At 38.7% G+C, this 24433-nt stretch overlaps 2 protein-coding genes across 4 annotated transcripts in view; one reads left to right on the top strand and one right to left on the bottom strand.

Annotated features, from left to right (window-relative positions):
• LOC118428439 (MIF4G domain-containing protein-like) overlaps nt 1–21542 on the top strand; it is a 30592-nt gene extending 9050 nt beyond the window's left edge. Inside the window, exons 10-11 of one of the 3 annotated variants that reach the window (XR_004832655.1) lie at nt 8393–8492; nt 21499–21542. Coding sequence is in view for 1 of the 3 variants with exons in the window: in XM_035838503.1 (XP_035694396.1) it covers nt 10264–10446 (183 nt within the window). In the remaining 2 variants the exon portion in view is untranslated. Of the gene's footprint in view, nt 1–8392; nt 8901–10263; nt 10453–21395; nt 21447–21498 lie in introns of those variants that run through there. The other 2 variants (XM_035838503.1, XM_035838502.1) reach the window with 2 other exon arrangements.
• LOC118428446 lies at nt 1981–4357 on the bottom strand. The gene is made up of 5 exons (XM_035838514.1): nt 4187–4357; nt 3842–3997; nt 3122–3351; nt 2404–2469; nt 1981–2101 (listed from the first exon to the last, which is right to left on the bottom strand). Exons 1-5 carry the CDS (start codon nt 4239–4241, stop codon nt 1994–1996), a joined length of 615 nt encoding a protein of 204 aa, XP_035694407.1. The 5' UTR covers nt 4242–4357; the 3' UTR covers nt 1981–1993.
• Nucleotides 21543–24433: the final 2891 nt, after the last annotated feature.

Consider the following 24433-nt stretch of genomic DNA (forward strand, 5'->3'; position numbering starts at 1 on the left):
AGCAACTACAGAGGAATTACCCTACTTAGTGTTCCCGGGAAGGTGTTTGCAAACGTCATCCTTGGAAGGCTGCGCCCACTCCTTCTTCGCAAACAGAGAAAGGAGCAGAGCGGCTTCACACCGGGTCGCTCGACTGTTGACAGGATTTTAACTCTGCGACTGCTGGCCGAGAAGAGAAGAGAATTCCGGAGACCCCTCTTCGCAGCCTACGTTGATCTGAAGCAGGCCTTTGATTCTGTTGACAGACAGGCCCTGTGGAAGATCCTCAAGACTCTCGGAGTTCCAGCAAAGCTTCTGACTCTCCTCTCTCTACTCTACTCCAACACCTCGTCCTCTGTGAGAGTTAATGGACAGATGTCTGACTCCTTCCATATCAACAGTGGTGTCCGCCAGGGTTGCGTCTTAGCACCATCTGTGTTTAATACAGCCATTGACTTTGTCATGAGCAGAACTGTGGCTCAGTGTGCCTGCGGTGCGAGCTATGGGAATGTCACTGTCACTGACTTGGATTATGCGGATGACGTGGCTATCCTAGCTGAAGTCATGGAAGCCCTCCAACTTGCCCTCCAGGCCATGGACACGGAAACCCATCCGCTGGGCCTGCAGGTCAGCTGGGGAAAGACCAAGGTCCAGAGCCTCAGCGACTACGAGCCTCCTCCACCAGGACTGGTAATCAACTCTAACCCGGTTGAAGCCGTTGACAAGTTCTGCTACCTTGGAGGCACCATAACATCAGACTGCAAGAGCGACACAGACATCCAGCTCCGCATTGGCCGGGCCGCCGCGGCAATGGCCAGTCTGGACAGGGTTTGGACCAGCAGCAAGATCTCTGCGCAGACAAAGATAAGGCTCTACAACAGCCTTGTGCTGTCCATCCTTCTCTACGGGGCAGAGACTTGGACTCTCACTGCTGCCCAGGAGCGTCGACTCGACGCCTTTGATACTAAGTGCCAAAGGAGAATCCTGGGGATCAGGTGGCATGACTATGTATCCAATGCCACCCTGCGCGAGACCACCAGTCAACCCCAACTGTCCAGTAAGGTGCGCCAGGCCCGTCTACGACTGTTTGGTCACATCGCCAGGACGGAGCCACCTCTGGAAACAGCTGCCCTTCTGAGGGAGCCGACCCCACCCAACTGGTCCCGCCCCAGGGGCCGTCCCAGGCATACCTGGCAAGAACAACTGAAGGACGACCTGAGGGCTGCCGGCCTCGACCTTACCACCGCCTGGGTGCTGGCCCTCAACAGACCTATGTGGAGATCTGTGTGTGCAGGCGCTACGCTCCATCCCGGAGCATGCGGACCTGAGTGAGAGGAGGAGTGAGAGTGAGTATGTTGGTAAAGATGTCACGTCCTGGGATAAAGTCTTTTTGATGCTCACAGTAGGTGATGTTCAGCTCTTCCAGATGTGGAATGATGCTTTTGTGGACAACTTCCTCATTTTGTCGAGAGTAAATGATGAAGCAGTCATATTTCTTGGGTATGACAGACTCTGCATGAAGTAAAATAGTCTTTAAAGGGAGATACACTGTAAAGGTGTTATGATATCGAAATATCATTTGTGACTTTCCTAACACGACCTCCAATATTGAGGATAATACAGCTGCAACAGCAGGCTACAGTTGAAAAACAATTTTATAAATCTTCCTCTTACAGAAAAGTTTATCTCGTCTGCTATCTTAATCCCATATTTTGCAAAGGACATATTAAACCACAGTCCTAACTTTTTAGGACATCTGATGTATGATTTTTACTGCAGAACCCATCTCCTTTTGTCAAGACCTTTATCTTCCCATCTTGCTTGCTGTCTCATCCGTATGTCATACTTATTCATCCTTAACCCTAAGTTGACTTCCAGGAAGTTTCCCTTTTAAGAGCATATTGAATATTAAGAAGGTTACAATTAGATTATTCTCTATCCATATCACTTGATGAATGTTTTCTTGGATACTAAATGCACTTATAGATAGTAGATATGGAACTAAATAAACCATTTAAACAGACATACCACTGAGAGCAGTAGGGTTAACCAGGCTTTCTATGTCAACCATCCTGTCTGAGATGGCTTGGATAAGCTCAAGGGATCCATTGTGTGAGTCAATCTGAAAGTGATCAAGCATTTTGTCAAGAATCTGAGATCTTGTACTAGCAAGGAGGTTACTCGGTACAAGTACTTGCTGTGACCAAATATGATACTGAATAAAATGATCTTATTATAACCAAAAGCCATGGTGACCACGACCTTGCATTGCATAACTAGAAAGGTCAACTATATGTATGGCTAAAAAGCCACTGAAGGTCGAACAGAACTTTGCATCACTACATGGTAACTCATTCCAAAACTCCACAATACTTCTTCTTGCACGGAAAAAAATTTGTAATACATGTAAGTGCAAGTACTAACCCTTTTCTCTGTCTTCAACTTCAGTCTTGTCTTGTTTTCCTTTTGCGCAAAGCTTGAACTCTTGATCTGTGGATTACATACATGTAGCATGGTTCAGGCTTTTAGCCAGGCATGCGTCAACGCGTCATCTGGACGCCCTTTTCTTAGAATAACAAGAAATTTGATGCCCCTGGACGCCCTATGCTGGGGAGAAAATCCTCTGACAAGCGTGAAATTCTGATTGACCAGGGATGCTACAAGGTCATCTGTGGTCACAGTCTTCTACTGTGACATCTGTAACAGTATTTTTGCCTCTTGGGATACCTTAGAATGCACTATTTTAACTTAAAATCATCAGAAACTCTGCAACATGGAAGGTGGATGCCCCCAGACCCCCCTACAAAAGTCACTTACCGCGACTCACCAATAAGTTTCGACACCCTATTATAAAATCCTAGCTAAAAGCCTGGCATGGTTACAGTAATTAGAAACCTGAAGCAATGCAGCCTTCCCTGTTTAGAAGTGGAAATAAAACTTTGGTAGAACAAAAGAACTCTCACTAGCCCCCCGTCATGTGATTGTGGTCAGCCCTCTTGTGCTATCATTTGATGAATTTGCTTGAAATTGTCCATATTTTATTGGAAGGTAGTTAAACAGTATGATTCAGACAAATACAGAATACTCCTTAGATTTGGCCTACTAATCCTTTATTTGGTATTGAAGGAAGCAAGCAATTTACCTTTCCCTCGCTTGGTTTTCCCTCACATATGGTCTCAGAATCCTCAATGCAAGGATTGTCCATCATCGGTCCAGGAATAGCCTCAGGTTGATGAATTTGCCCCTCTAGATCTAGAGGCTGTTCTGATGACTGAACTTCTTGGCTTATAGTCTTAATCATGTCCTCTGCTGTGGGAATTTCTGTTACACAGAATTCTAGATCTGGACTTTCAATTGTGTATGATGCCATTCCTGAAATGAAAGAAAATCAATGCCCAAAACTTACAATATTGAATAATGCCTCAGTCTGTACATGTGTACAAAGTTTTAAAAACATTTCCAGTTTACCACTCAGTAAAATATTCAAAGTTGCTTTCTGAAGTTTCTGTTATAGATTATGAAATTGAATTGATGTATCAAAGGACTGATGCTCACAAATGTAGATAAGTTATTTCAGCATTATGAATAGTTCCTCACATCTATGATATGGACCACTGGCGAATATTATTTTGCATAAAAACATCACTTCATGAATTGGCCAAGATATGAAAATGACATACAGTTACTGATTTTCATAATTATACTTGAAATCACAGCACTACTGAATCACAGCACTACGTTTTGTTATGATTCAGGCAGTATCCAAGATTTGATTTTTAATGGTAATTTTGTTGAATTTTCGTGGCTAAATTTGCAGTTAGTTGACGAGATGTTTCACATTACATTGACAGAAAATACTTACGTGTACAAGCACTCTTGGGACAGAAGATTTGAATCCAATTGCATTCAGAGCATACTGACCAAATGCCCAGTATCAGAAGCACAATGAATGCTAGACTCCACAGGAGAATGGATACCAAACCAGCAGTTAGAATCAAGTCAAGACCTGTTTCAGATGCTGGAAGGGATGATAAAAAAGTCGATTAATCAGGATGCCATCAGAGCCTGTTATTTCATTGCCAAAGCTTTTGTGTGATAAATTCACTTTCCATATAGTCTGGTACAATTTTCTTTCAGTTAAGATTTTGCAGACATAAGCAATCCGTAAAAGATGATATTATAAAATGAAAATATCCCTCCAACTTACTTGATCTTTCAGAAGTGATGTTTAGAGTGATGTTGCCCCACCGCATCATTGGCATACACTTAGTAGATTTACCATCATGGAGACAGATGTTTGTCAAATGGCCATCTGAAGGTATGTCCAGTGCAAGCGTATCCAATAGTGTTGAGGTGGGTGGATATTCAACTGGAAAAAAAGCTAACCAGAAATGCTATGAGTAAGCGTTCAATGTGAGGACTTCATTTCTGAGATTTGAACCCCCCTACAAAAGTTATGGTTGAAATGGCGTTTTTTTTTAAAGTTAAAAAAGCAAGTGGCAAAATTCTGCACGATTCTTCTCTCATGCTGACAAATTTACATGCCACAACCGTACCGCTAACGTTGGGAGCCAATAGGCACCAAAGGGCTTGTACTAAACTTGAATGTACTGCCAATAAATGTCATTAATTCTCTTGAAAGTTAGATATTAGTTTCAAGGTTTGATCTAATAAATTTAATAATATACAAACATGGTACAAAACACATAGTAGAGTGAAATCTGGTGTATTGTTTGTCATTTCACTTTGGTTATTTTTGTTAATGTAAGAAACTTTTAGGGTTACAACTTACACATTATACAATATGTACGGCCATGTACCAAGTATTATAATATAAGTGAACATTCTTTTATAATTGCAAATATCTTTTTGATGCTTTTTAATTATTCAATGATAACACACTGGCTTGAAATGCAAATGTGCCACACGTCAGTGTGAGACTGACTGGAAGAGAAAAAAAGCACTAAAAATACTGCCAATGTAACACAGCCCAGTGAGATACCTGCTTGAGGGAGAGTGTGTGCAAATGTGTGTGTTACTGATAGAGATTCAGCTCAGCTGGCATATTATGCAACATGAACTAGGTCAAATGTTGCAATCAAATGTTGACACTAGGGGTTGGTACCGGTACAAAACCGTTTTTTCTTGTTGGACCTGGAATAAATCAGTAGAATAGATGTTGGACTGATTCGAAAATGAACAGATTATATCAAAAGGCTTCTTGTTCTTTTGTTGGATGTGAGGTGTTCGGGGGCTTACACGTCCAACAAAAGAACAAGAAGAGGAGAGTTGATAGTTTTACAGTCAAACTTGGTCTAAAACAAATGAAGATGTGATTTTAAAGTCGCCAATGGACGCCGTATACTCCACCAAACAGAATCCTTTAATAGCAATATGGACCATTGTTTTGAGCATCACCCATTCCTCAAGTTTTCATTATACATGTAATAGAATAATTAGATCCACTCAGGTTCAGGTCTGGGCCTGGACCTGATCCTCTGCCACAGAAGCTTGGTAAAACTAACAACTCTCCTCTTCTTGTTCTCTTGTTGGACGGTACCTGTACCTGAAGTTTCTGTACCGGTATGCGTACCCACCCCTACTTGACACAGATCTAGTTTTGAATATTTTACAAAAATATCATTTATCATTCTTATTTTTTAAATCCCTATCATACAACCGTATTTTCGTATTTTGTGCAAGCTGCTGCAACTGGATGCACCAAGAATCAAAGTCAATGCTGTGAAACCAGATCAGGGTGTGACATACATTTTGTAAAGAATCGAATGTTGAGCTATCCTGATTCTCAAACTGGAGAACTTTCTTTTCAATTTTGACTATCGACTTGGCATAGACGTTCCCTTGCACATAGTTCATCTTATTAGACTTTATATTATAGTGAAACAAAGCAAAAAGACTAAAACTGTGCTGATTTAAGTCTGAAGATAGATTATTTAAGGAATAGAAATCATGGTTTACCTACGACTCCAAAGCACAGCATAAGCACTACCAGGCCCAAGAATTTTACACCACCGAATATCACCATTTCTGGGAATTCAAACTTGACATGTGCTCTTTCCAATCCTTCCTTTAAGATTTGCCACCTCCGTCGCAGGTTCATCAGTGTCTGCAAATACATGTAACACAGTGTTTAATGCCCTTTGATTTACTGGATATAGTATCACATTTTCCATGGCATCAAGACTGCTTCTTATCTACACAGGATATGTTGTATCAGATATAAATGATTAACAATACAGTGATTGACATCATTCACCATGACCTGGAGAGGAGATAAGTGCTGAATCCAGGGAAATATCTGCCTATTGATTCAGCATGACAATTGTTGTGCTGCCCCCACGGCTGATTAAAAAGCCATGGGAGGGATGATGATACATAGCATTAATTGCAGAATTATACAAAGTTTACCATTGACCGCCAAATAAAATAAGCAATGACTTTATGGAGATCTTCATGTGCAGCAACAGCAATTTCCTTCCGTGGTATGCGCACTTCAGACACCAATGTGTTCAACACATTAATTTTAAAAAGGCTTTGATAATGATGCATTCATGTATTACAAGGCCAGTTTCACTTCCTTATCGGGGCAGGCTAGCACGTCATGGGAAGAACATACTGTGACGTTCATCACCAAATTTGTACATAATAATCACACACGGCACAAGACGAGCATGATTCAACAGCAATCTTATATTTCTTTTGGTGACTTACAACTCATGTCAAAGGGTGATCTATTGTCAAGAACCATTTTTACATAGTAGCCCGGATTTACAGCTGAACTAGCAAAATTTTATTCCCGCCATTTTTACGTCATAGCGGTTGTGACAGGCCAAAGTTAAATGAAAATTCTTGACAGTACACGTCAGTTTTCTCATGACTTTTTGTATCCTCATACACCTTTTTATTTTGTGCAATTACTAACAGGAAAGAAAGGAACAACTGTTACAGAGGATGTATAAAGGTACATGACGGCAAGTAAATTCTGCTGAGTTTCTTCCTATCTGTATTATGGAACCCCCTCCAACCACGCACCTGTTCTTGGTGCAATTCGGCATGTTAAATTGCGATATTACGGACAGGATAAGACTGAGAGAAAAAAAGATACAAAGCAGAAGTAGCAAAGGTAAGCTGTAACAGCAACATTTAACTGGGGAAAATGATTCGTTGATCATTTGTCAAATTATTAGAGAAAGCGCAGTAAACGTGGCTATATTATGGAAAGGGATGTTACTATCAGAGCACATACATGAAAGCTAATGTGACAGACCTTAGCACATATGGATGGCATCTTGGCAGCTCTTATAAGTGCTTCGCACTGCAAAGGATTTCCAACCAAGCCTCCAATCTTCTGCTTATGAGTCCTGAAGACTGTTTTGTCAAGATGGCGGGTGGAATTCCCCGGACCTGGAGTTCCCCATTGATGTCATTGGTGCTGAATAGTCAACAGGTGTATCAGGTTACAAAGGTGTCCGCGCATGAGATTCACTTTCAACATGTTATGCAGACATTTAGCTATTTAGTTACTTGTCTCATAGGCAATCAAATAAACTTGAAGTTAACTTATTTTCTGACGTTTTACTCAGATATTACAGATGAATCCCTCACAAATTGTCATGCATGATAGGTAAACAATGTAAAGCATGTTATGGTTTTAGGTTACACACACCTTGAGCCATACCTTGCTAGGCAAAGCAAAACATGTATAATTGTACATTGCTTGATATATACTTGGTGTCAATCTTTAAGAAATACCATACAGTAGGGCTCTTTGTACTTTTAGAAAGGTACAGACTGAGTTAAAATCTAGTTTGTAAAGCAGTTCAGTTCAGAATCTGTTTGATTTGAGGTTGAAACCTTTCTCTGCTACATGTCAATGTGCATACTGTGTGACACTGTGCAAGCATTGTCTACCATGTAAGGCTAGGGTTTCAATGGCAGAGCGACCTGTGTTGACTTACCATTAAAACTTTGAAAGACATCTGGATGGCAAGGTTTTGAACCCTTTGAGAAAAATGGGGAAACAGGAAACATTGATATGTATAATGTGTAGATCGGTAAGATTTCTGCAAGACTGGAAAACCCATTCTCCCTAAATTATTGCAACTAAAATACATTGTGATAGTATTGGCAGCATACATTAATTTTGACTCTGGTATAAAGCTGATGGCCTAATACTCTGTTATTTTCCTGTTTTGAAGCCCCCTACACTGCCACCTCCAAACTTCCAGTGAGAGTAGGGCTGAACGAAGCCTTGTTGATTAGTTTTTTTTCCAGAACTGAAAAGCTGGGGAAGAAAGTAATTAGCCATGTGAGCCAGAAGGAATTTCATTGTTTCCAGAAAGGTTTGTATCACTAAGATTTAATCTTACCTCTGTCATTCTTGATATTCCAGTAATAGACACTGATATGGAGGACACAACAAAGGCTGACTGGTTGTTGCATCGTGGTACCTTCCATCTTCTGCTGACACTGACAATTTCCCAGCAATTCACATGATTTTGTAAAGTGTAGGAAATTGTGCCATATTAAAATTGAGTGTCAGGTTTTCTTGATCTTTTCTTACATACAAAATATACCGGTGACATTTTTGGTATATCCAAATTGTAACTTCTTTGACTGCATTCATTCAGTGTATAAGAGCAAAGCCTCACTACATAATAACATGATTACCTTGCAATGATGTCATCTTACAATGGCAAAGAAATAATGTTTAACTGTGACTAATGTTTTAATCAGAATTGGGACAGTAGCTAACAGTGATCAAAATATCTATAATCGTAATGTCAAGGTGACAATCACACATTACAGTTTAACATTTTGCTGACAAAAAGTTCCATGACAATCAGTTTTTGTATATTTCAACTTTTCTGTTGGTCACATTCCAATTGATGACTGAAAGTTGGTATCTTAAATTTCATGTTCGGATCATAGAAATTGGAATCTTCTTAAGGCAGAAATAATATTAGAATTGCAAGAAGTCTGCATTGTGTACAGACATTCCTTGAATTACAAAAACTAACTAGTAACTGTAACTTTCACTGCCATGTTGCATTATCAAGAATAGCATGAGCTGAAGTAGCACACATCATGTTGGAAAATTGTAGGGTAGTGTCCACCATATACAGTGGAAGCCAGTTAATTGCACGTCGGATAAACGCACACTTCGGTCAATTGCACGGAATCCGCAAATCCCGTAGCGGTGCGGTCCAACTGGGTAACTTCGCATTATCGCACACGCCGGATAATTGCACGGAATTTGCTGGCAAATTGGGTGTGCAATTAAGCGGCTTCCACTGTATTTGTCTTTAACATTGGCACATTTTTGTTGTTTAACAGAGTTTTGTAGAGATTCAGTGGTACTTGTGTGTATGTAATATTATAGCACATATTTAGTACATCTATATGATGCATCTTGCAATTGCACATCTATGCACTTTTTGTTCATAAATGTTAGTGTTTTCATATTAAGAGTAAAGAAGCCAACTTTCACTTACAGAAGTTGAAAGAGTCTTATTGTGACAGGATTGGCAAAAAAGTATGGACTGATATGGAAAGGTCCACGTAAATTTTCTTTGATAAAGTTTTGAGTTGTTTTGTTTTTGTTTTCAAAACTATTTACACTTTCATTGACTAATATACGTGATGATACGTTAGCAATGGCGAAAGAAATACTCTTGTTAAGTATATGCAGCTCTGTGAGAATGTTAGAAATACAGTCATTTTATTGCATGAAAAGTCAGTACATTAGCTGTTGTTTATAGAGATGTCTAGGGATGTGGACCATCACATGTTTATTGTTTCTCAAACGTTTGTAAATAAAGTTTGTTGCCCATTTAGTTCCGTTCTGTGTCATCATGTGTCCTTTATTTGTATGTAAAAACCCATTGCATTTCCCAGTCGCAAAATGGCCACATTTTAATCATGTAGTCCCGCGGAGGTGAAGACAATGTAGGCAATTCAATTAACCACAGGTGAAACCTGATAGGTGATAATTAGGGATACCAAGTATGCATTTATTAAGCAAGAAGAACACACGTACACAAGGCATATACGTACATTCGGAAGCGCGAGAAAAGCAGCACTGTTTATTTAGCGACCTCGATGCCAAGGGTAATATCACCACCCCACCCGGACTGACACGGTGAAGGGGCAAGTAGGGGACCACGCTTCTGTTCAGGAAGACTGGTAAGATTATTCTACTTCTTGTTGTTGAAAGATACTCAAAATATCATTTTTTTAAATTATGACACTTTCCAACATCAGACAGTACAGGATAAGATGGAGGACCTGTTCGCCATCCTGCGTGACCGGTTCCTGAGCTTTAAGACTCCGCCTCTAGCCCTGCACAGACTCCTGCAGCTGATCGAGCTGCGGTCGGGCGGCTGGGAGATGGAGCCTGGGATACAGGACTACTACAGCAGGGCTGGCAAGGAGCTGAGGGGGTGATGGCAGGTAGGGACAAGCTGGTATATTTTTGATAGTTTGTTTTTTTACACTCGTTGAATACTATAGTATGATTTGCTAATTCCTACTACAGGGCATTTTAACAGATTCACAAACTTGGTTAGCAGAATATGCTATTCTACATTAAATCGATTCAAACTGCATTGCAGCACATCAAGTGAAGCTACTCAATGTTCTTCCCATTGTTTTAGTACATGTATGTCAGAAAAGTAAACAGCAACACATTTTGGACTTTTTGCATTTTAATCACTCTCAAGTTATCAACGAGATGCAAATATACAGCTTTGAAGTGGCCCATGGGCAGTCAGGAGAATCTGGTCTTTTTGACTGGTCAGTAATTCACTTGCTTGAATAACTCCTGGGATGTGATGACACAACTCTATTTATGCAAACAAAACCTCTCCAATAAACCACCGATGGTTGTGCCCAGTATTCCAGGATTCTGACACTCAGAGAGCACAATGTACCTAGATAGATACACAGCATGTTACCTTGATTATGACTTAATATTCAAGGTGAAAAAATTATCAAATGCTATGTGTTCAGCAACAGACAGTGTGTGATATTAAAAAAAACTGTAGTTGCATTAGTTTCTTAACTTCATTTGCAAACATAATGGAAAATGATGCAGTCATGAATACATTACTCTCCTAACACATTTAACATAGTCATAACTTCCACAAGTATTCAAAATAAGTTAAATCAGTCAATGTTTGTATACACTTTGCTTGTTTACAACTTCAATGTTTCTAATACACAGAAAGTGTGACAGTTGAAGGTTTTTAGGAACATACGTTTGCAGCTTTCATAATGTTGACAATGAAAGTTTTATGAAAAACTGTGCATGGTATATAACATTAACACTCTCCCTGATAGCAAAGTATACAGCAAATAAACTCACTACGAATAAGAAATAGCAAGTTGATATCCACTCTAGATTGAAGTACAACACACTTTACTCGTATCTTCAATAAACCCCCTGAACTTTGATCCATTTTCTCAATGCTATAGTCCCCATGCAAAACCCTTTGTACAACACAGAAGCACACTCAGTCAGTACGCTACACTATGCCACCTTATTATGCAAGGCTCGACATACTTTTTTCTGCATTCCTGCACAGTTGCAGGTAACATTGGAAATTACCTGCACCAGACAAATTTTACCTGCACCACTCAGAATTTAGGAAATATTGATCATAATAAAATCTGTTCAGAAACCATTGCTATTATTTCTTTTATACTTCATAGGTGGTGATAATCAATGCAGCTAGTAAATGTCCACACCATGATACATGTACATATATAAACCCAGTGCAGGTTAGATGCAGGTACACACCAGAAATACCTGCACAGCTCCAATTTTACCTGCACTAACCTGCATATGCAGGTGGTATTTTGAGCCCTGTTATGACTCATACAGAACTACATGTTTCAAACAGTTAAAACCGACAATAACATTAGCCGCACATCAAAGTTGAAAGACACCTTTAAAAAAAGGGTGAACAAAATCAAAGTAACTATTATCATTTCAGTCAAATATATTTGACATTGTCACATATTGAGCTTCATTCACAGTCAGCATTACAGCCAAGTGTTCCCAGTGGATATGTTACAAGCTTTCTGCAGACCTTTTGGATACATGTGGATTTCCAGTTTAATGGAAGCAACAAGGATACTTGCCAAGGAACTCCTTATCTGTTCCCAAACACTCCATTCATTGGGAGAGCTTGTAAGGTCAGAGTAAGTGATATTTTTCAAATCGCCGTATTTGTCAGGAATGACACAGTCTTCGATCTTGATAGGAACTATGAAATTCTCAATTTGCTTCTCAGTCGCATGTACGATGGCCATATCCAGATCCTTACAGCACCATTGACTGTCAAAGAAGTCTGCAGAAAATACAGCTAATACCTTTCTGCTCTGTGATATGCAGTCTTGTATGTTGGTAAAAATGTCACGTCCTGGCATGAAGTGCTCTTGATGTTCACAGAAGGTGATGTTGAGATCAATCAGATGCTGCATGACGATATGATAGACAAGTGCAGCATCCTTCCCACAGTAAATGATGAAGAATTCATATCTTTTGGATATGACAGACTCTGTATTGAATAAAAGTGTACATTACTTAGACAAATGTCTTGGAATGAGTACCTAAATACATGTAATGTAACATCATGCAGGCACAGGTACCTTTACATCTGTACCTGACAAAGTAACCTGTAGTGTTCAATGATGAAAAAAAAAAACGCAGGAATAAACAGTTATCAGAATGTTTATTTAGACTTCAGATATCTTGAGCATAAAACACAATGCCTTTGAGAGGATCTCAAATCAAACATTGTGCTGATTTCAATGACCATACAATGTTTTAATCTTTTTCCAGGGCAAAGTTTTTTTTCTTTATGATAGGAATAATAACATGTTTATACAATATAGAATACAACACTGTATATTATGTATCAGTCTGACTGCGGGTAGGATTGCCCTACTGCCAAAGGCCAGAGGGCGATCTGTCAGGAGGGTGGGCTGGGACCAAAGGTGATGCGGAATACTCTGTGTTGTATTTTGTACATGGCATACCCACCCGAGAAAACAGAAGATTCAATGTGAAATGCGCCAGGAATTGATAAAATTTGGTGTCCAGAATACAAAATATTTTAATTAAACAACATCAATTCCACCGTCCAAATCTGGGATTCAAACTTCGACCACATGGCCACTTGGCATGCTCAGAACTTGCCTTAGATTTATTAGATGGAAGCCTGTGTGATATAAGTAGATATACTTAGTCTAGTTTATTTCATCATTGAAGACCACATTTGTTTGATGGAAGCCTGTGTGACACAGTGACAAGTAGAACCCCATGTGATACGGCAAGTTATCACCTGGTCCGGAACACTCGTATCAAACATTATCACAGGCCAGGTTTTTGATACTACATTTATGTCATAAATGTAGTATCAAAAAGTAACTAAGGTCTTGAGTGCAAGTCTATTCAGGTACAGTACTTGTCCATTGATGTTCCGGTATCTAAGATTTGTACCTAAATGATATCCCTACAATGTAGATTTCCTATAAGTATAAATAATTTTGCAAATGTGAACTTTGACATAGAGTCAACATACCCTGGTAACTATTATGATGATACATGTACATGCAGTTGTCATAAAAATGTTTGGTTTCCTTCCCTTTCTTCCCATATACCTTCTCATAATACCAGTCTAATTCTGCCATTTTATAAGTTTTTTATAGTTATTTTTTGCTATAAAGATTGGATGTAACAATTTACATTTTACAACCAGAGTTTTATATTTATGTACTCATGTCAATGTAAATGTGGGTGGACATACCATCAAGTGCAACAGCTTTGAGCTGGTCTTTAATGTCCTCAATCTTGTCTGATATTGCTTGAATGAAGCTAGGGCATCCATTGTGTGAGTCAATCTGAAATGTGCCAGGGACAGTATGTTAAAAGAAATAAGTTGATGCGGTAAAAATAGCTGTACCTTTATCTAAAAAAGACCATACCTGCCAGGTTGAAAAGTATAGGGGAAATCCTGGACCAAACTGTGCTGATATATTCTTTTATGTGTAAACACTACCAAATCAATCAAGTTGGATGTACATGTATGTGAAATCTGTAGACATACTCAACATTATTTTAACAATCCCCATTGAACACAAACTTAATGTTCACTCTTACTATTACTTTATGGCAGCTGGTATTGGCTGCAAACAATATAACATGACTTGTGATAACTTGCCTTTTTATCCATCTTCACAATCAACCTTTTCCTGTCGCGCTGTTGCTTATTCCGGGGGTAACGAGTACTCCTCTCATACCGCCGGGAGCAACATGTACTCGGTGCCTGTGAATAACAGATTGATCTTGTTACAATTAGGTATGGGATGTTTCAGGCTAAAGCTGCAACATAGATTGATTTTTGTATCGCAACTTAAATGTTTTGATGAAAAATTCTATATATACAATTTGGTAATATATACATTAAGGGGTTTAAAGCTATTTTAAAAAGTATCTCACCATGGCAATTTGTGGCCTGCCCTGAACAGTGGCATTTTCTGGCCTGACCTGATCATGAGCACTGAGTGTAGCATCTTGTGGTCTGTGCTGACTATTGGCATCTTGTGGTCTGTGCTGACCATTGGCATCTTGTGGTCTGTGCTGACCATTGGCATCTTGTGGTCTGTGCTGACCATTGGCATCTTGTGGTCTGTGCTGACCATTGGCATCTTGTGGTCTGTGCTGACCATTGGCATCTTGTGGTCTGCGCTGACCATTGGCATCTTGTGGTCTGTGCTGACCATTGGCATCTTGTGGTCTGTGCTGACCATTGGCATCTTGTGGTCTGTGCTGACCATTGGCATCTTGTGGTCTGTGCTGACCATTGGCATCTTGTGGTCTGTGCTGACCATTGGCATCTTGTGGTCTGTGCTGACCATTGGCATCTTGTGGGCTGCCCTGACCATTGACATCTTGTGGTCTGCCCTGACCATTGACATCTTGTGGTCTGTGCTGACCATTGGCATCTTGTGGTCTGTGCTGACCATTGGCATCTTGTGGTCTGCCCTGACCATTGACATCTTGTGGTCTGCCCTGACCATTGGCATCTTGTGGTCTGCTCTGAAGTTCCAAAATTGTAGCATTTTGTGGTCCGACTGACAATAAAATAGAAGAATCTAGCATCAAATTTTGCACATTCTGGCTCACAAGAAAGATTTGCTTTTATGTAAGGGCATGACTTTTATTATTACAGTACCATCCTGTCAACAGTGCAAAAAGTCTTAAGGCAGGAAACATAGGAAAAAGTATTGGTGCAGAGGCTCAGTGTGTAGAGTATTTGCCTGGTAAGCGAGACGTTGGAGGTTCGATGCCCAGCCACGTCACTTTTTTTAATAACTCTAGTTGGTCTTGCTTGCAATTGGAAATGTAGACAAGTCTTATTTTGCATTAAATCATCTTGATAATTATCAACAGGATCATCCTCTGGGTTTAGGTGGACATAATCATGACGTGTTACAAATGTATTTACAGGGAATCTCCTGCCAATAGTGCCAAAGAAACTATCATCTACAAGTGAAGAACATTAGTCATCAGTGTTAATAAAATTCTTATTGACAGGAACATCCTGTCAATAGCACCAGCCTTTGTGTAAATTCTGCTCACAGTTATTCAAAGGTTTTACAATTAAGAACTGTTGAATACATCATACGAGGGGTGATCAATAAGTTCTCAGTCTTTTAAAACAAAATGTCCCAGAAGGAAGATTTTTCTTAGGCTATTTTTCTCCTCTAAGTTCAATGCAATTTGTCCATCGAGTTCTTTCATTGATGTTAACTATGTTATACCTACATGTATATCATAACAGTTACTACAAACTGGATAATGATAATGTAAATTACATGTTTCATTAAAAAAAAACTTGACATGCCAGTAGGAGCTTAGAAGACTCAGGCAAAAGATATGAATGATTTCAGTCCTTGTACAGTCACCTACCTTGTCTGTTTTTTCTTGTGCTGCAACGTTCATGCGTACAGATCAACATAGCTATGCATAAGATAGCAGCTGATCCTAGTATACTTGCTACTGCTATATCCCTGCTTCTCCAGGGCCGCGGGGTCGTCACTTAAGAGAGGAATGTATTGTCTTATACATGTACATATATGTGAAGATTCATAGCTTTTATCTCAGTGATTGGAGCATATTACATGATTCAAGCAAAGTTTAAACATTGAAAGTCACAGGTGCCTTTACAAATACTAGTTACTGTGCATTATGTAATGTAGCGCTACCATATGTCATGCACTACATATATGTATTGATTGATATATTGATATTCTTGTAAATGCTGTTAGAGTAGTGGATTGTAGTTACCACTGCCAGGCTGTCGGTATTCAATGCTGTAGCTTGTTGTTCCTGATATTTCCAAACAAGCCCTATTCCCGTTGTTACCAATCACACAGATGTATCCATCCTTCACACTAGTGATGTTGATTGGTAAGGATACATTCCCAGCATTACCACAGGTTGTCTCATGACTGGAACCACTGGCAAGCTCTAAATGAGACCAATGGTCAAGATTTAGTCACTGTGATGCAACATATCATACATCAGTAACAACATTCAGTTTACTGTCAAAAGAAGAAGCTACATAAACTTCAGCGAGTAGAGTTTTCTCTGTGACCTAGCACAGGCACCATGGCACATGATCTTTCTTGACCTTACGACATATGTACATGTAGTTGACCTGGTTTTTCATAGTCTTATATTCAGAAAGAAACACTATTGTGAGACAGCACTTCACTCGGTGATCAAAGAGTGGGTAAGCTCTATTGACAAGAGGGAATTAATTTATCTTCAGAAAGGAGTGGCATTTGCTCATTAATTCTGCAAATAACATCCTTGTAAGTATAGTCTATGCCTCAGGTGATCTTCATCTTTACATTTAGCTAACAGTTAACTTTTGCATGAAAAATCCATCATAATCATACATGTAAGTCTAAGAACAATGATAATAAAGTATAACTGTACTGTAAGATACTAGTAGCAGAAGTACTCACTTGTAGGCTTTGCCAGTGAAATTGTGCACAGGTGGCAAAGTACTTGAAGTAAAATGTATGATGCTGGTAGGATCATAGTTCTCATTCTTCAGAGGACTTCCAACCAAGTTTCCAATGTTCTACTTAGAAATCAAGATGGCGGGTGGAGTTCCCCGGGTCTGGAGTTCCCCCACATGGTGAGTTGGGGGAAGTGACTATTGTGGGGGGTCCGGGGGCATCCACCTTCCATGGACTCCGAGTATAAAGTTACAAAGATATCCAAAAATGAATTTAGCCCATGCATGCAGCATGTTAGACATTTTGTTAGTTTTCCATCTGCAAACAGGTAATGCACCTTTATCCACCAAAGTGTAATTCAGCTGCTGCAGATTAATCTTAAATGCCTTGTTATGCCCGAAAAGTGAATAAAAAGTGTAAACTATGGTATGGTTTTAAGTTACCTGCATCTCGCCAAGCAAAACAAATAGGTGCACTTAACTTTGTTCAGTATGCACTTGTTTTTTAATCCTTAAGAAATACTGTACTGTAAGATTCAACTTATTTTATTTCATGATTTTAAGGTACTAATATGAAATGTAATTTGTAGAGCTTCTGAACTACACAAGCTTCATCAGTGCTGAATTTGAGTTTGAAAATGCACTATAAATGCAGATGTTCATGTGCATATTGTGTGACACAGTGCAGGCATTGTCTGCCGCCTGAAGATCGGTTTCAATGGCAGAGCTATCAACTTTGCGATTGAAAGACATTTGTATGGCAAGCTTTTCAACCCTTATGACAAAATGGAACATTGTCATGAATAACAGTAAGATTTCGTCAAGACCACAGAACCCATTCCCCTTAAATTCATACAACTTACATGTGTAAAATATGGTACTAATACATGTAGTACTAGAGTTCTACGAACACATACCTTTGCCAAATAAACCAGGTTTGTTATGTAGAATGATGTCTGTAGACAAATGCGTTACTCATTTCATTTTCTTTATAATTATATGCTAAGAGTTGGTTGATAAATTTCGGCATTGATTATGCAAATTAGATCCCAAGTTACAATTAATTGATATCAAATTGTATCAAGCGTTACGTAAGCTATCAGCATACTGAAAATCATGATGATCCTTTGATCCATTCTTGACTTATTCTCTTTCAAAGTCTTTAAATACACCTCTTACTCTCTTCCCTCTTTCTCAGTTACATATGTGACAACTTTGATGAAAGTACTATAATGGAATGCAGTGGATTTATGAACTTTTCCTAATCAATTATGCAAATTAGCTGTTAATTTGCATAATAAGTATCACATTATATAAGTCTTCACTTAGGCTATCTACATGCCAAAAATCATGACAATCCGTCAACACGTTCATATTTTCTCATTAATTATGCAAATAAGATCATCATTTGCATGATAAATATGTATTGACATTTCTCTCTTTCTCAGCTACATATGTGACAAGTTTTAAAGTCCTATCATGGAATGTAGTGAATTTATAAAATATCCTCATTAATTATGCAAATTAGCTGTTGATTTGCATAATTGGTATCTCATTATGTAGGTCTTCACTTACGCTACCTAGATACGAAAAAACAGAAGAACTTTATAGAAGAACTTTATTGCGCAACGATCGTACACGGTACAATGTATGGCAAAAAAAAAAAGAAGAAACAAACTTATCATCCTTATTACTAAAACAAGTATCAACCTTAGTACATATGCAGATTATGAATATAGAATAAAATAATTGGCATCCTAATTTCTAGAACAATAAGAGCTAGCCTAAATCATTGATATTGTATTACAATCGAGTGGGGCTAATTATGAGTTTCGGCATTTTTTCTTATGACAAAGCAGTCTTTTATATATTTGCCTATTTTAGCATTGTGGGAGTTATTACATCTGAATATATAATCAAATCTGTCTGTATCATTGAGTCTCTTAAAATCTGTTGTATTTGATTCGAGGAATGAGAATAACTCATCACGTGAAACATTGTACCTACTGCACATCATGACAAAGTGAAATTCATCTTCAATTTGCATGATGATCCGTCAACATGTTCATATTTTCTCATTAATTATGCAAATGAGGCCATAATTTGCATAATTGATATCTATCAACATTTCTCTCCTTCCCAGCTACATATGTGACAAGTTTGAAAGTCCTATCATGGAACGCAGTGGATTTATAAATTTTCCTCATTAATTATGCAAATTAGCTGTTGATTTGCATAATTAGTATACCATTATGTAAGTCATCACTCATTCTATCTACATACCTAAAATCATGACGATCCATCAACACGTTGTAGAGTTATTCTCGTCCAAAGTTTGAAAAGAAACCGGCGCCTGCAGTTCAAAAAAAGCCGCTAGGGGGCCCAAACTCACAGCACTGACTCTCTGCCTCAAGGGCTATCTACCACTCAAAAATCATGATCACAGCATGTCCAGAACAGGAGATATCAAAAATTGAGGTTCTGCTGCAGTACCTTAGCAAGCCGCTAGGGGACCCATTATCGAACTTGACCTTTGTTTTCCCGACCCCTACCCACCTACCAAATATTATCTGGATCCATCCAAGATTAGTATACCATTATGTAAGTCATCACTCATTCTATCTACATACCAAAAATCATGACGATCCGTCAACACGTTGTAGAGTTATTCTCATCCAAAGTTTGAAAGGAAACCGGCGCCTGCAGTTCCAAAAAAGCCGCTAGGGGGCCCAAACTCACAGCACTTACTCTCTGCCTCGAGGGCTATCTACCACTCAAAAATCATGATCACAGCATGTCCAGAACAGGAGATATCAAAAATTGAGGTTCTGCTGCAGTACCTTAGCAAGCCGCTAGGGGGCCCATTATCGAACTTGACCTTCGTTTTCCCGACCCCTACCCACCTACCAAATATTATCGGGATCCATCCAAGACTTCTTGAGTTATGCTGTTAACACACAGACACACAGACTCACAAGCCTAAAACATAACCTTAGCCATTCTGGCAAAGGTAATAAATATTAGCAGCATACATTATTTCTGACTTTGTCATAAAGCTGATTTCATCCTCAGCCTAGTCTACCTTTTCTTTTCATGTTTTGAAAGTCCCTAACCCACCCCAGAGTAGGACTTCAGCCTTGTTACCGGTAATTAGCAATTTTTACCTTCGCCAATAAGGTTATGTTTTGTGTAGCGTTTCTATGTATGTACATGTACAAATGCATGACAATTTGTATGTATGTTTGTATGTAGAAGACCAGCATCACTCAAGAATGTCTCGATGGATTGTATTGATATTCGGTATGTGGGTAGGTCTGGATGAGACCAGTGAAAACGATTAGATTTTGGGTCCCCTAGCGGCCTGTTATGGTAAATTCCGGGTTTGATATCTCGAGTTCTGGACATGCTGCAGCTATGATTTTTTAGTGGTAGACACAGCTCTTGATGCCGAGAGTAAGTGGTATAGGTTTGGGCCCCCTAGTGGCTTGTTTTGGAACTGCAGGGCAGGTTTAGTGTCAGACTTTGGGAATACTATAGTAACTCAAAGAGTTGACGGATTGTCAAGATTTTAGTTATGTAGATAGCTTAAGTGATGCTTCGTATAATAACATTAATTATGCAAATTGGAATCTAACGCAGTTACATTATAGGACCATTGCAACAGGTGACATTTGTAACTGAGAAAGAGAAGAATATTGATAGATGTATATTATGCAAAATAAAGACCTAGTTTGCATGATTAATGAGAAAATGCTATAATGTCATTGTGGTAAATGACTGGAACCTCTTGTAGCATTTGGAAGTTACATACAAATGAACATCATTGGATATTGATTATGCAAATGAGGTCGTCATTTGCATAAATTATCAGAAAATGCGGAAAAAAGCCTTCTTTGTTAACATAGATTGTGTACGTCTGTTGTTTGGTGGAGGAAATGATCAAGTCATATGATTTATGCAAATGAGGACCTTATTTGCATAATCAATTACAAACACTAGTAGACGCCATTTAATTGCACACCTTATTTGCCAGTGTATTTCGTGCAATTATCCGGCTGGTGCAACAATGTGAAGTTATCCAGCTGGACCACATCTGTTTGGGATTTGGTGATTCCGTGCAGTTAACAGAAGTATTTGTTAATCTGTTATGCAATTAACTGGCCTCTACTGTACAGCAGTTGTAAAGGTTAAAATCATTTGGCGAAGGTATGGGGTCATGGAACTCTAGTTAGAACTAAAAAGCTGGGGAAGAAAATAATAACCCTTGTGAGCCTAAAGCAATTTACTTGTCTTTAGAAAGATTTTAAAGTGTGTATCACTAAAATGAAATCTTACCTGTCATTCTTCTTATTCCAGTCTTGAAGACTGCGGTAAAGATGAGAGCACATCAAAGGCTCAGTGGCTGTTGCATCATGGTACCTTCTATCTTCTGCTGACACCGACATTTTCAGCAATTCACATGAGGAATGATTTTGTAAAGTGTAGGAAATTGTGCCATGTTAATTAAGATTAAGCGTCAGGTTCTCTCAATCTTTTCTTACACACAAAATATTGTTTTTCTCTAAAGTTGGTGTATTTGAAACGTAACTTCATTGACTGCATTCATTCAGTGTATAAGAATGAAGCCTCACCACAAAATAACATGATTAATTAAAGAACATGTCATCTTACAATGTCAAAGAAATGCTGCTAACTGTAACCCATGTTTTAATCAGAATTGGGACAGTAGCTAACAGTGATGACAATATCTAATTGTACATGTAATGTCAAGGTAACAATCACATATTACAGGTTAATATTTTGATGGAAAAAAGGCATCACAACAATCAGTTATTGTATTTTTCAACTTTTCTGTTGTTCACATTCCAATTAATGACTAAAGTTTGTATCTTAAATGTCTGGATCATAAAAAATGGGCTCTTCTTAAGGCTGAAATAATGTTAGAATTGCAAGAAGTCAGCATTGTGTACAGACATTCCTTGAATTACAAAGACTAACAGTAACTTTCACTGCCATGTTGCATTATCAAGGATAGCATGAGCTGAAGTAGCACACATCATGTTGGGAAATTTGTAGGGTAGTATTCACTACATATATTGTCTGTAACATTTGGCACTTTTTTTGTTTAACAGAGTTTTGTAGAGATTCAGGGGTACTTGTGTGTATGTAATATTATAGCACATACTTAGTACATTTATATGATGCATTATATGATATGGTTTCTGTCTTGCACATCTATGCACTATTTGTTCATCAATGTTAGTGTTTTCATATTGAAAGTAAAGAAGCCAACTTTTACTTACAGAAGTTGAAAGAGTCTTTGTGACAGGGTTGCCAAAAAAGTATGGACTGTCCACTTGAATTTTCTTTAATAAAGCTTTTTGTTTTGTTTTCAAAACTATTCACCTTATTATTGAGTAGTAACGCTAGTTCACCTTTAACACCCTCCGGTTTAATTTGGGAATTCCGGTTTAATTTGGGACAACCTCCCGTATTTCAGCAATCTTTAACCCCAAAGGCTTAATATCGCATATGTTAGGTAAAAATGAGGTTAAGAATACGTAGCAGCCATTGATGACCCCCTGGGGTTTAGCCCAATTCTGCAGAATTCTGCAGAATTCTGGGAACTGGAGCCAGAATTCTGCAGAATTCTGGGAACTGGAGCCAGAATTCTGCAGAATTCTGGGAGCCTGAGCCAGAATTCTGCAGAATTCTGGGAAGCCTAAGCCAGAATTCTGCAGAATTCTGGGAAGCTTAGCCAGAATTCTGCAGAATTCCGGGAACCTAGGCCATACTTTAAAGCTTAGCCAAAGGTAGTTTAATTGAAGATGAATATAATTAGACAGCAATTGTGTTAAGTGATTCCTAATTTTCATAATTAATGAAGTTTTATGTTTTATATATCTTTTGATCTGATGATGCTACGGACACCAAATCATTGGAGTGTTAGATACATAGGTCTTGGGCTAACAAAGAAGTGTCAGAAGGTTGGGGCCCCTAAGAACGATAACAGGGCAAGTGTAGCTTAATGCTTAAATTCACCCATTGAGCCTCACAGTGCACCAGTGCTATTGTAATCGAACCAGTACTGTTTTAAAAATCTTTGATATGGACATGACTTTGATATGGATATTGTGCTGCTTTTGTCCTACTGCCAGATGTTTTTCCATCTAGATATCTAGCTACATAAAGCAAGTGTTTTGTTGGCTTTGTTTTGTTTTGTTTTAAAAGCATTTGCATCATGCTCAACATTGATAAAGTAGTTCACAGTGAAGACCAGTTACACATGTATGTTTGTCCCTGTACTGTGGTGATATACTTGAAGGAGAAATGTCTATAAAAAGGCATTTGAAATGTCAATCAAATAACTATGAATGATCAAGAAAGTTGGCAATAGACATATAATGTGTATTGGCCTTGACTCCTGATTACCCAAATCGTATGATCTATACGGGTTTGGGGTGGTTTCGTGCCATCGATGATTTCAGAAAATGTATCCTAACAATTTATTTTCAATTTTCTATATTACACGACAAATTGATGACCTTTCTTGCCGAGAAGGCCATTATCCTACTAGTAGGAAAAGTCGTCTTTTCCGTACATCAGCCTTGAAAGAAATTGCCCTTAACAGCATTTCAATGAAATTGTTTCTAATGACGGTTTTTACTAAAAATGACGGTCAGTGGCAAGGCACCCCTTTCCACCGGAAACATTGAATTGTCTGGAAATCAATGTTAAGACAAGCGCTAGCACCTTTCAATTACATTTTGAAGTCTGGCAGGCCGATGCTTTGAGTGACCCACTCCTTGAAGTTTAATCGTGAAAGAATATTTAATTCCCTCTTGATAGAGCTGACATCTTGGTTCAGGAAACCTTGGCTATGTATATGTACAACTAACAACATGTACAGAGGAATCAGTCTACAGTATTAGATACAGCAGCCACAATTTACAACAAAATTCTTTTCCTAAGGATTATACCACACGTACAACCACTGGCTTAAAAACAATCAAAATGGTTTTTGACCTGGCAGATCAGCTCTATTATACCTTAATGCTGAAAATATGTCGGAGGCTGGACGTCAAAGCTACAACCATGTGTAATTTTGACGAGAATTTCATTATTCTGTCGGCAAAATTTGCCGGAAAATGTAGGGAATAGCATTTCAGACAGTCGTGATAAAAAATTTAGCTCAATATGGCACCACCATTTTGCCACTTTCATTGTGTAACGAATATGATCAGGAAACTACACCTACCGGTAGTTGTAAAAACCCACAAAAATGGATCATATCAAAATTACATGACATTCCTCTATATATGACACATATAACACAATCTTGGTAGAAAGGCCGACAATTCAGGTCTAAAGCAGCTGTAATTAACTCGGATGAA

This window comes from Branchiostoma floridae, chromosome 13, assembly GCF_000003815.2.
Source record: "Branchiostoma floridae strain S238N-H82 chromosome 13, Bfl_VNyyK, whole genome shotgun sequence".
NCBI lineage: Eukaryota > Metazoa > Chordata > Leptocardii > Amphioxiformes > Branchiostomatidae > Branchiostoma > Branchiostoma floridae.

What these genes read in the sequence shown, in the direction of transcription:
- LOC118428446 (XM_035838514.1), bottom strand. Translation starts at nt 4,241, where the DNA reads ATGCCAATGATGCGGTGGGGCAACATCACTCTAAACATCACTTCTGAA. An exon ending in TCCCAAGAGTGCTTGTACAC is followed by an intron (nt 3,352 to 3,841) that starts GTAAGTATTTTC and finishes CTTTCATTTCAG; the next exon opens with GAATGGCATCATACACAATT. An exon ending in GAAAACCAAGCGAGGGAAAG is followed by an intron (nt 2,470 to 3,121) that starts GTAAATTGCTTG and finishes TGTAATCCACAG; the next exon opens with ATCAAGAGTTCAAGCTTTGC.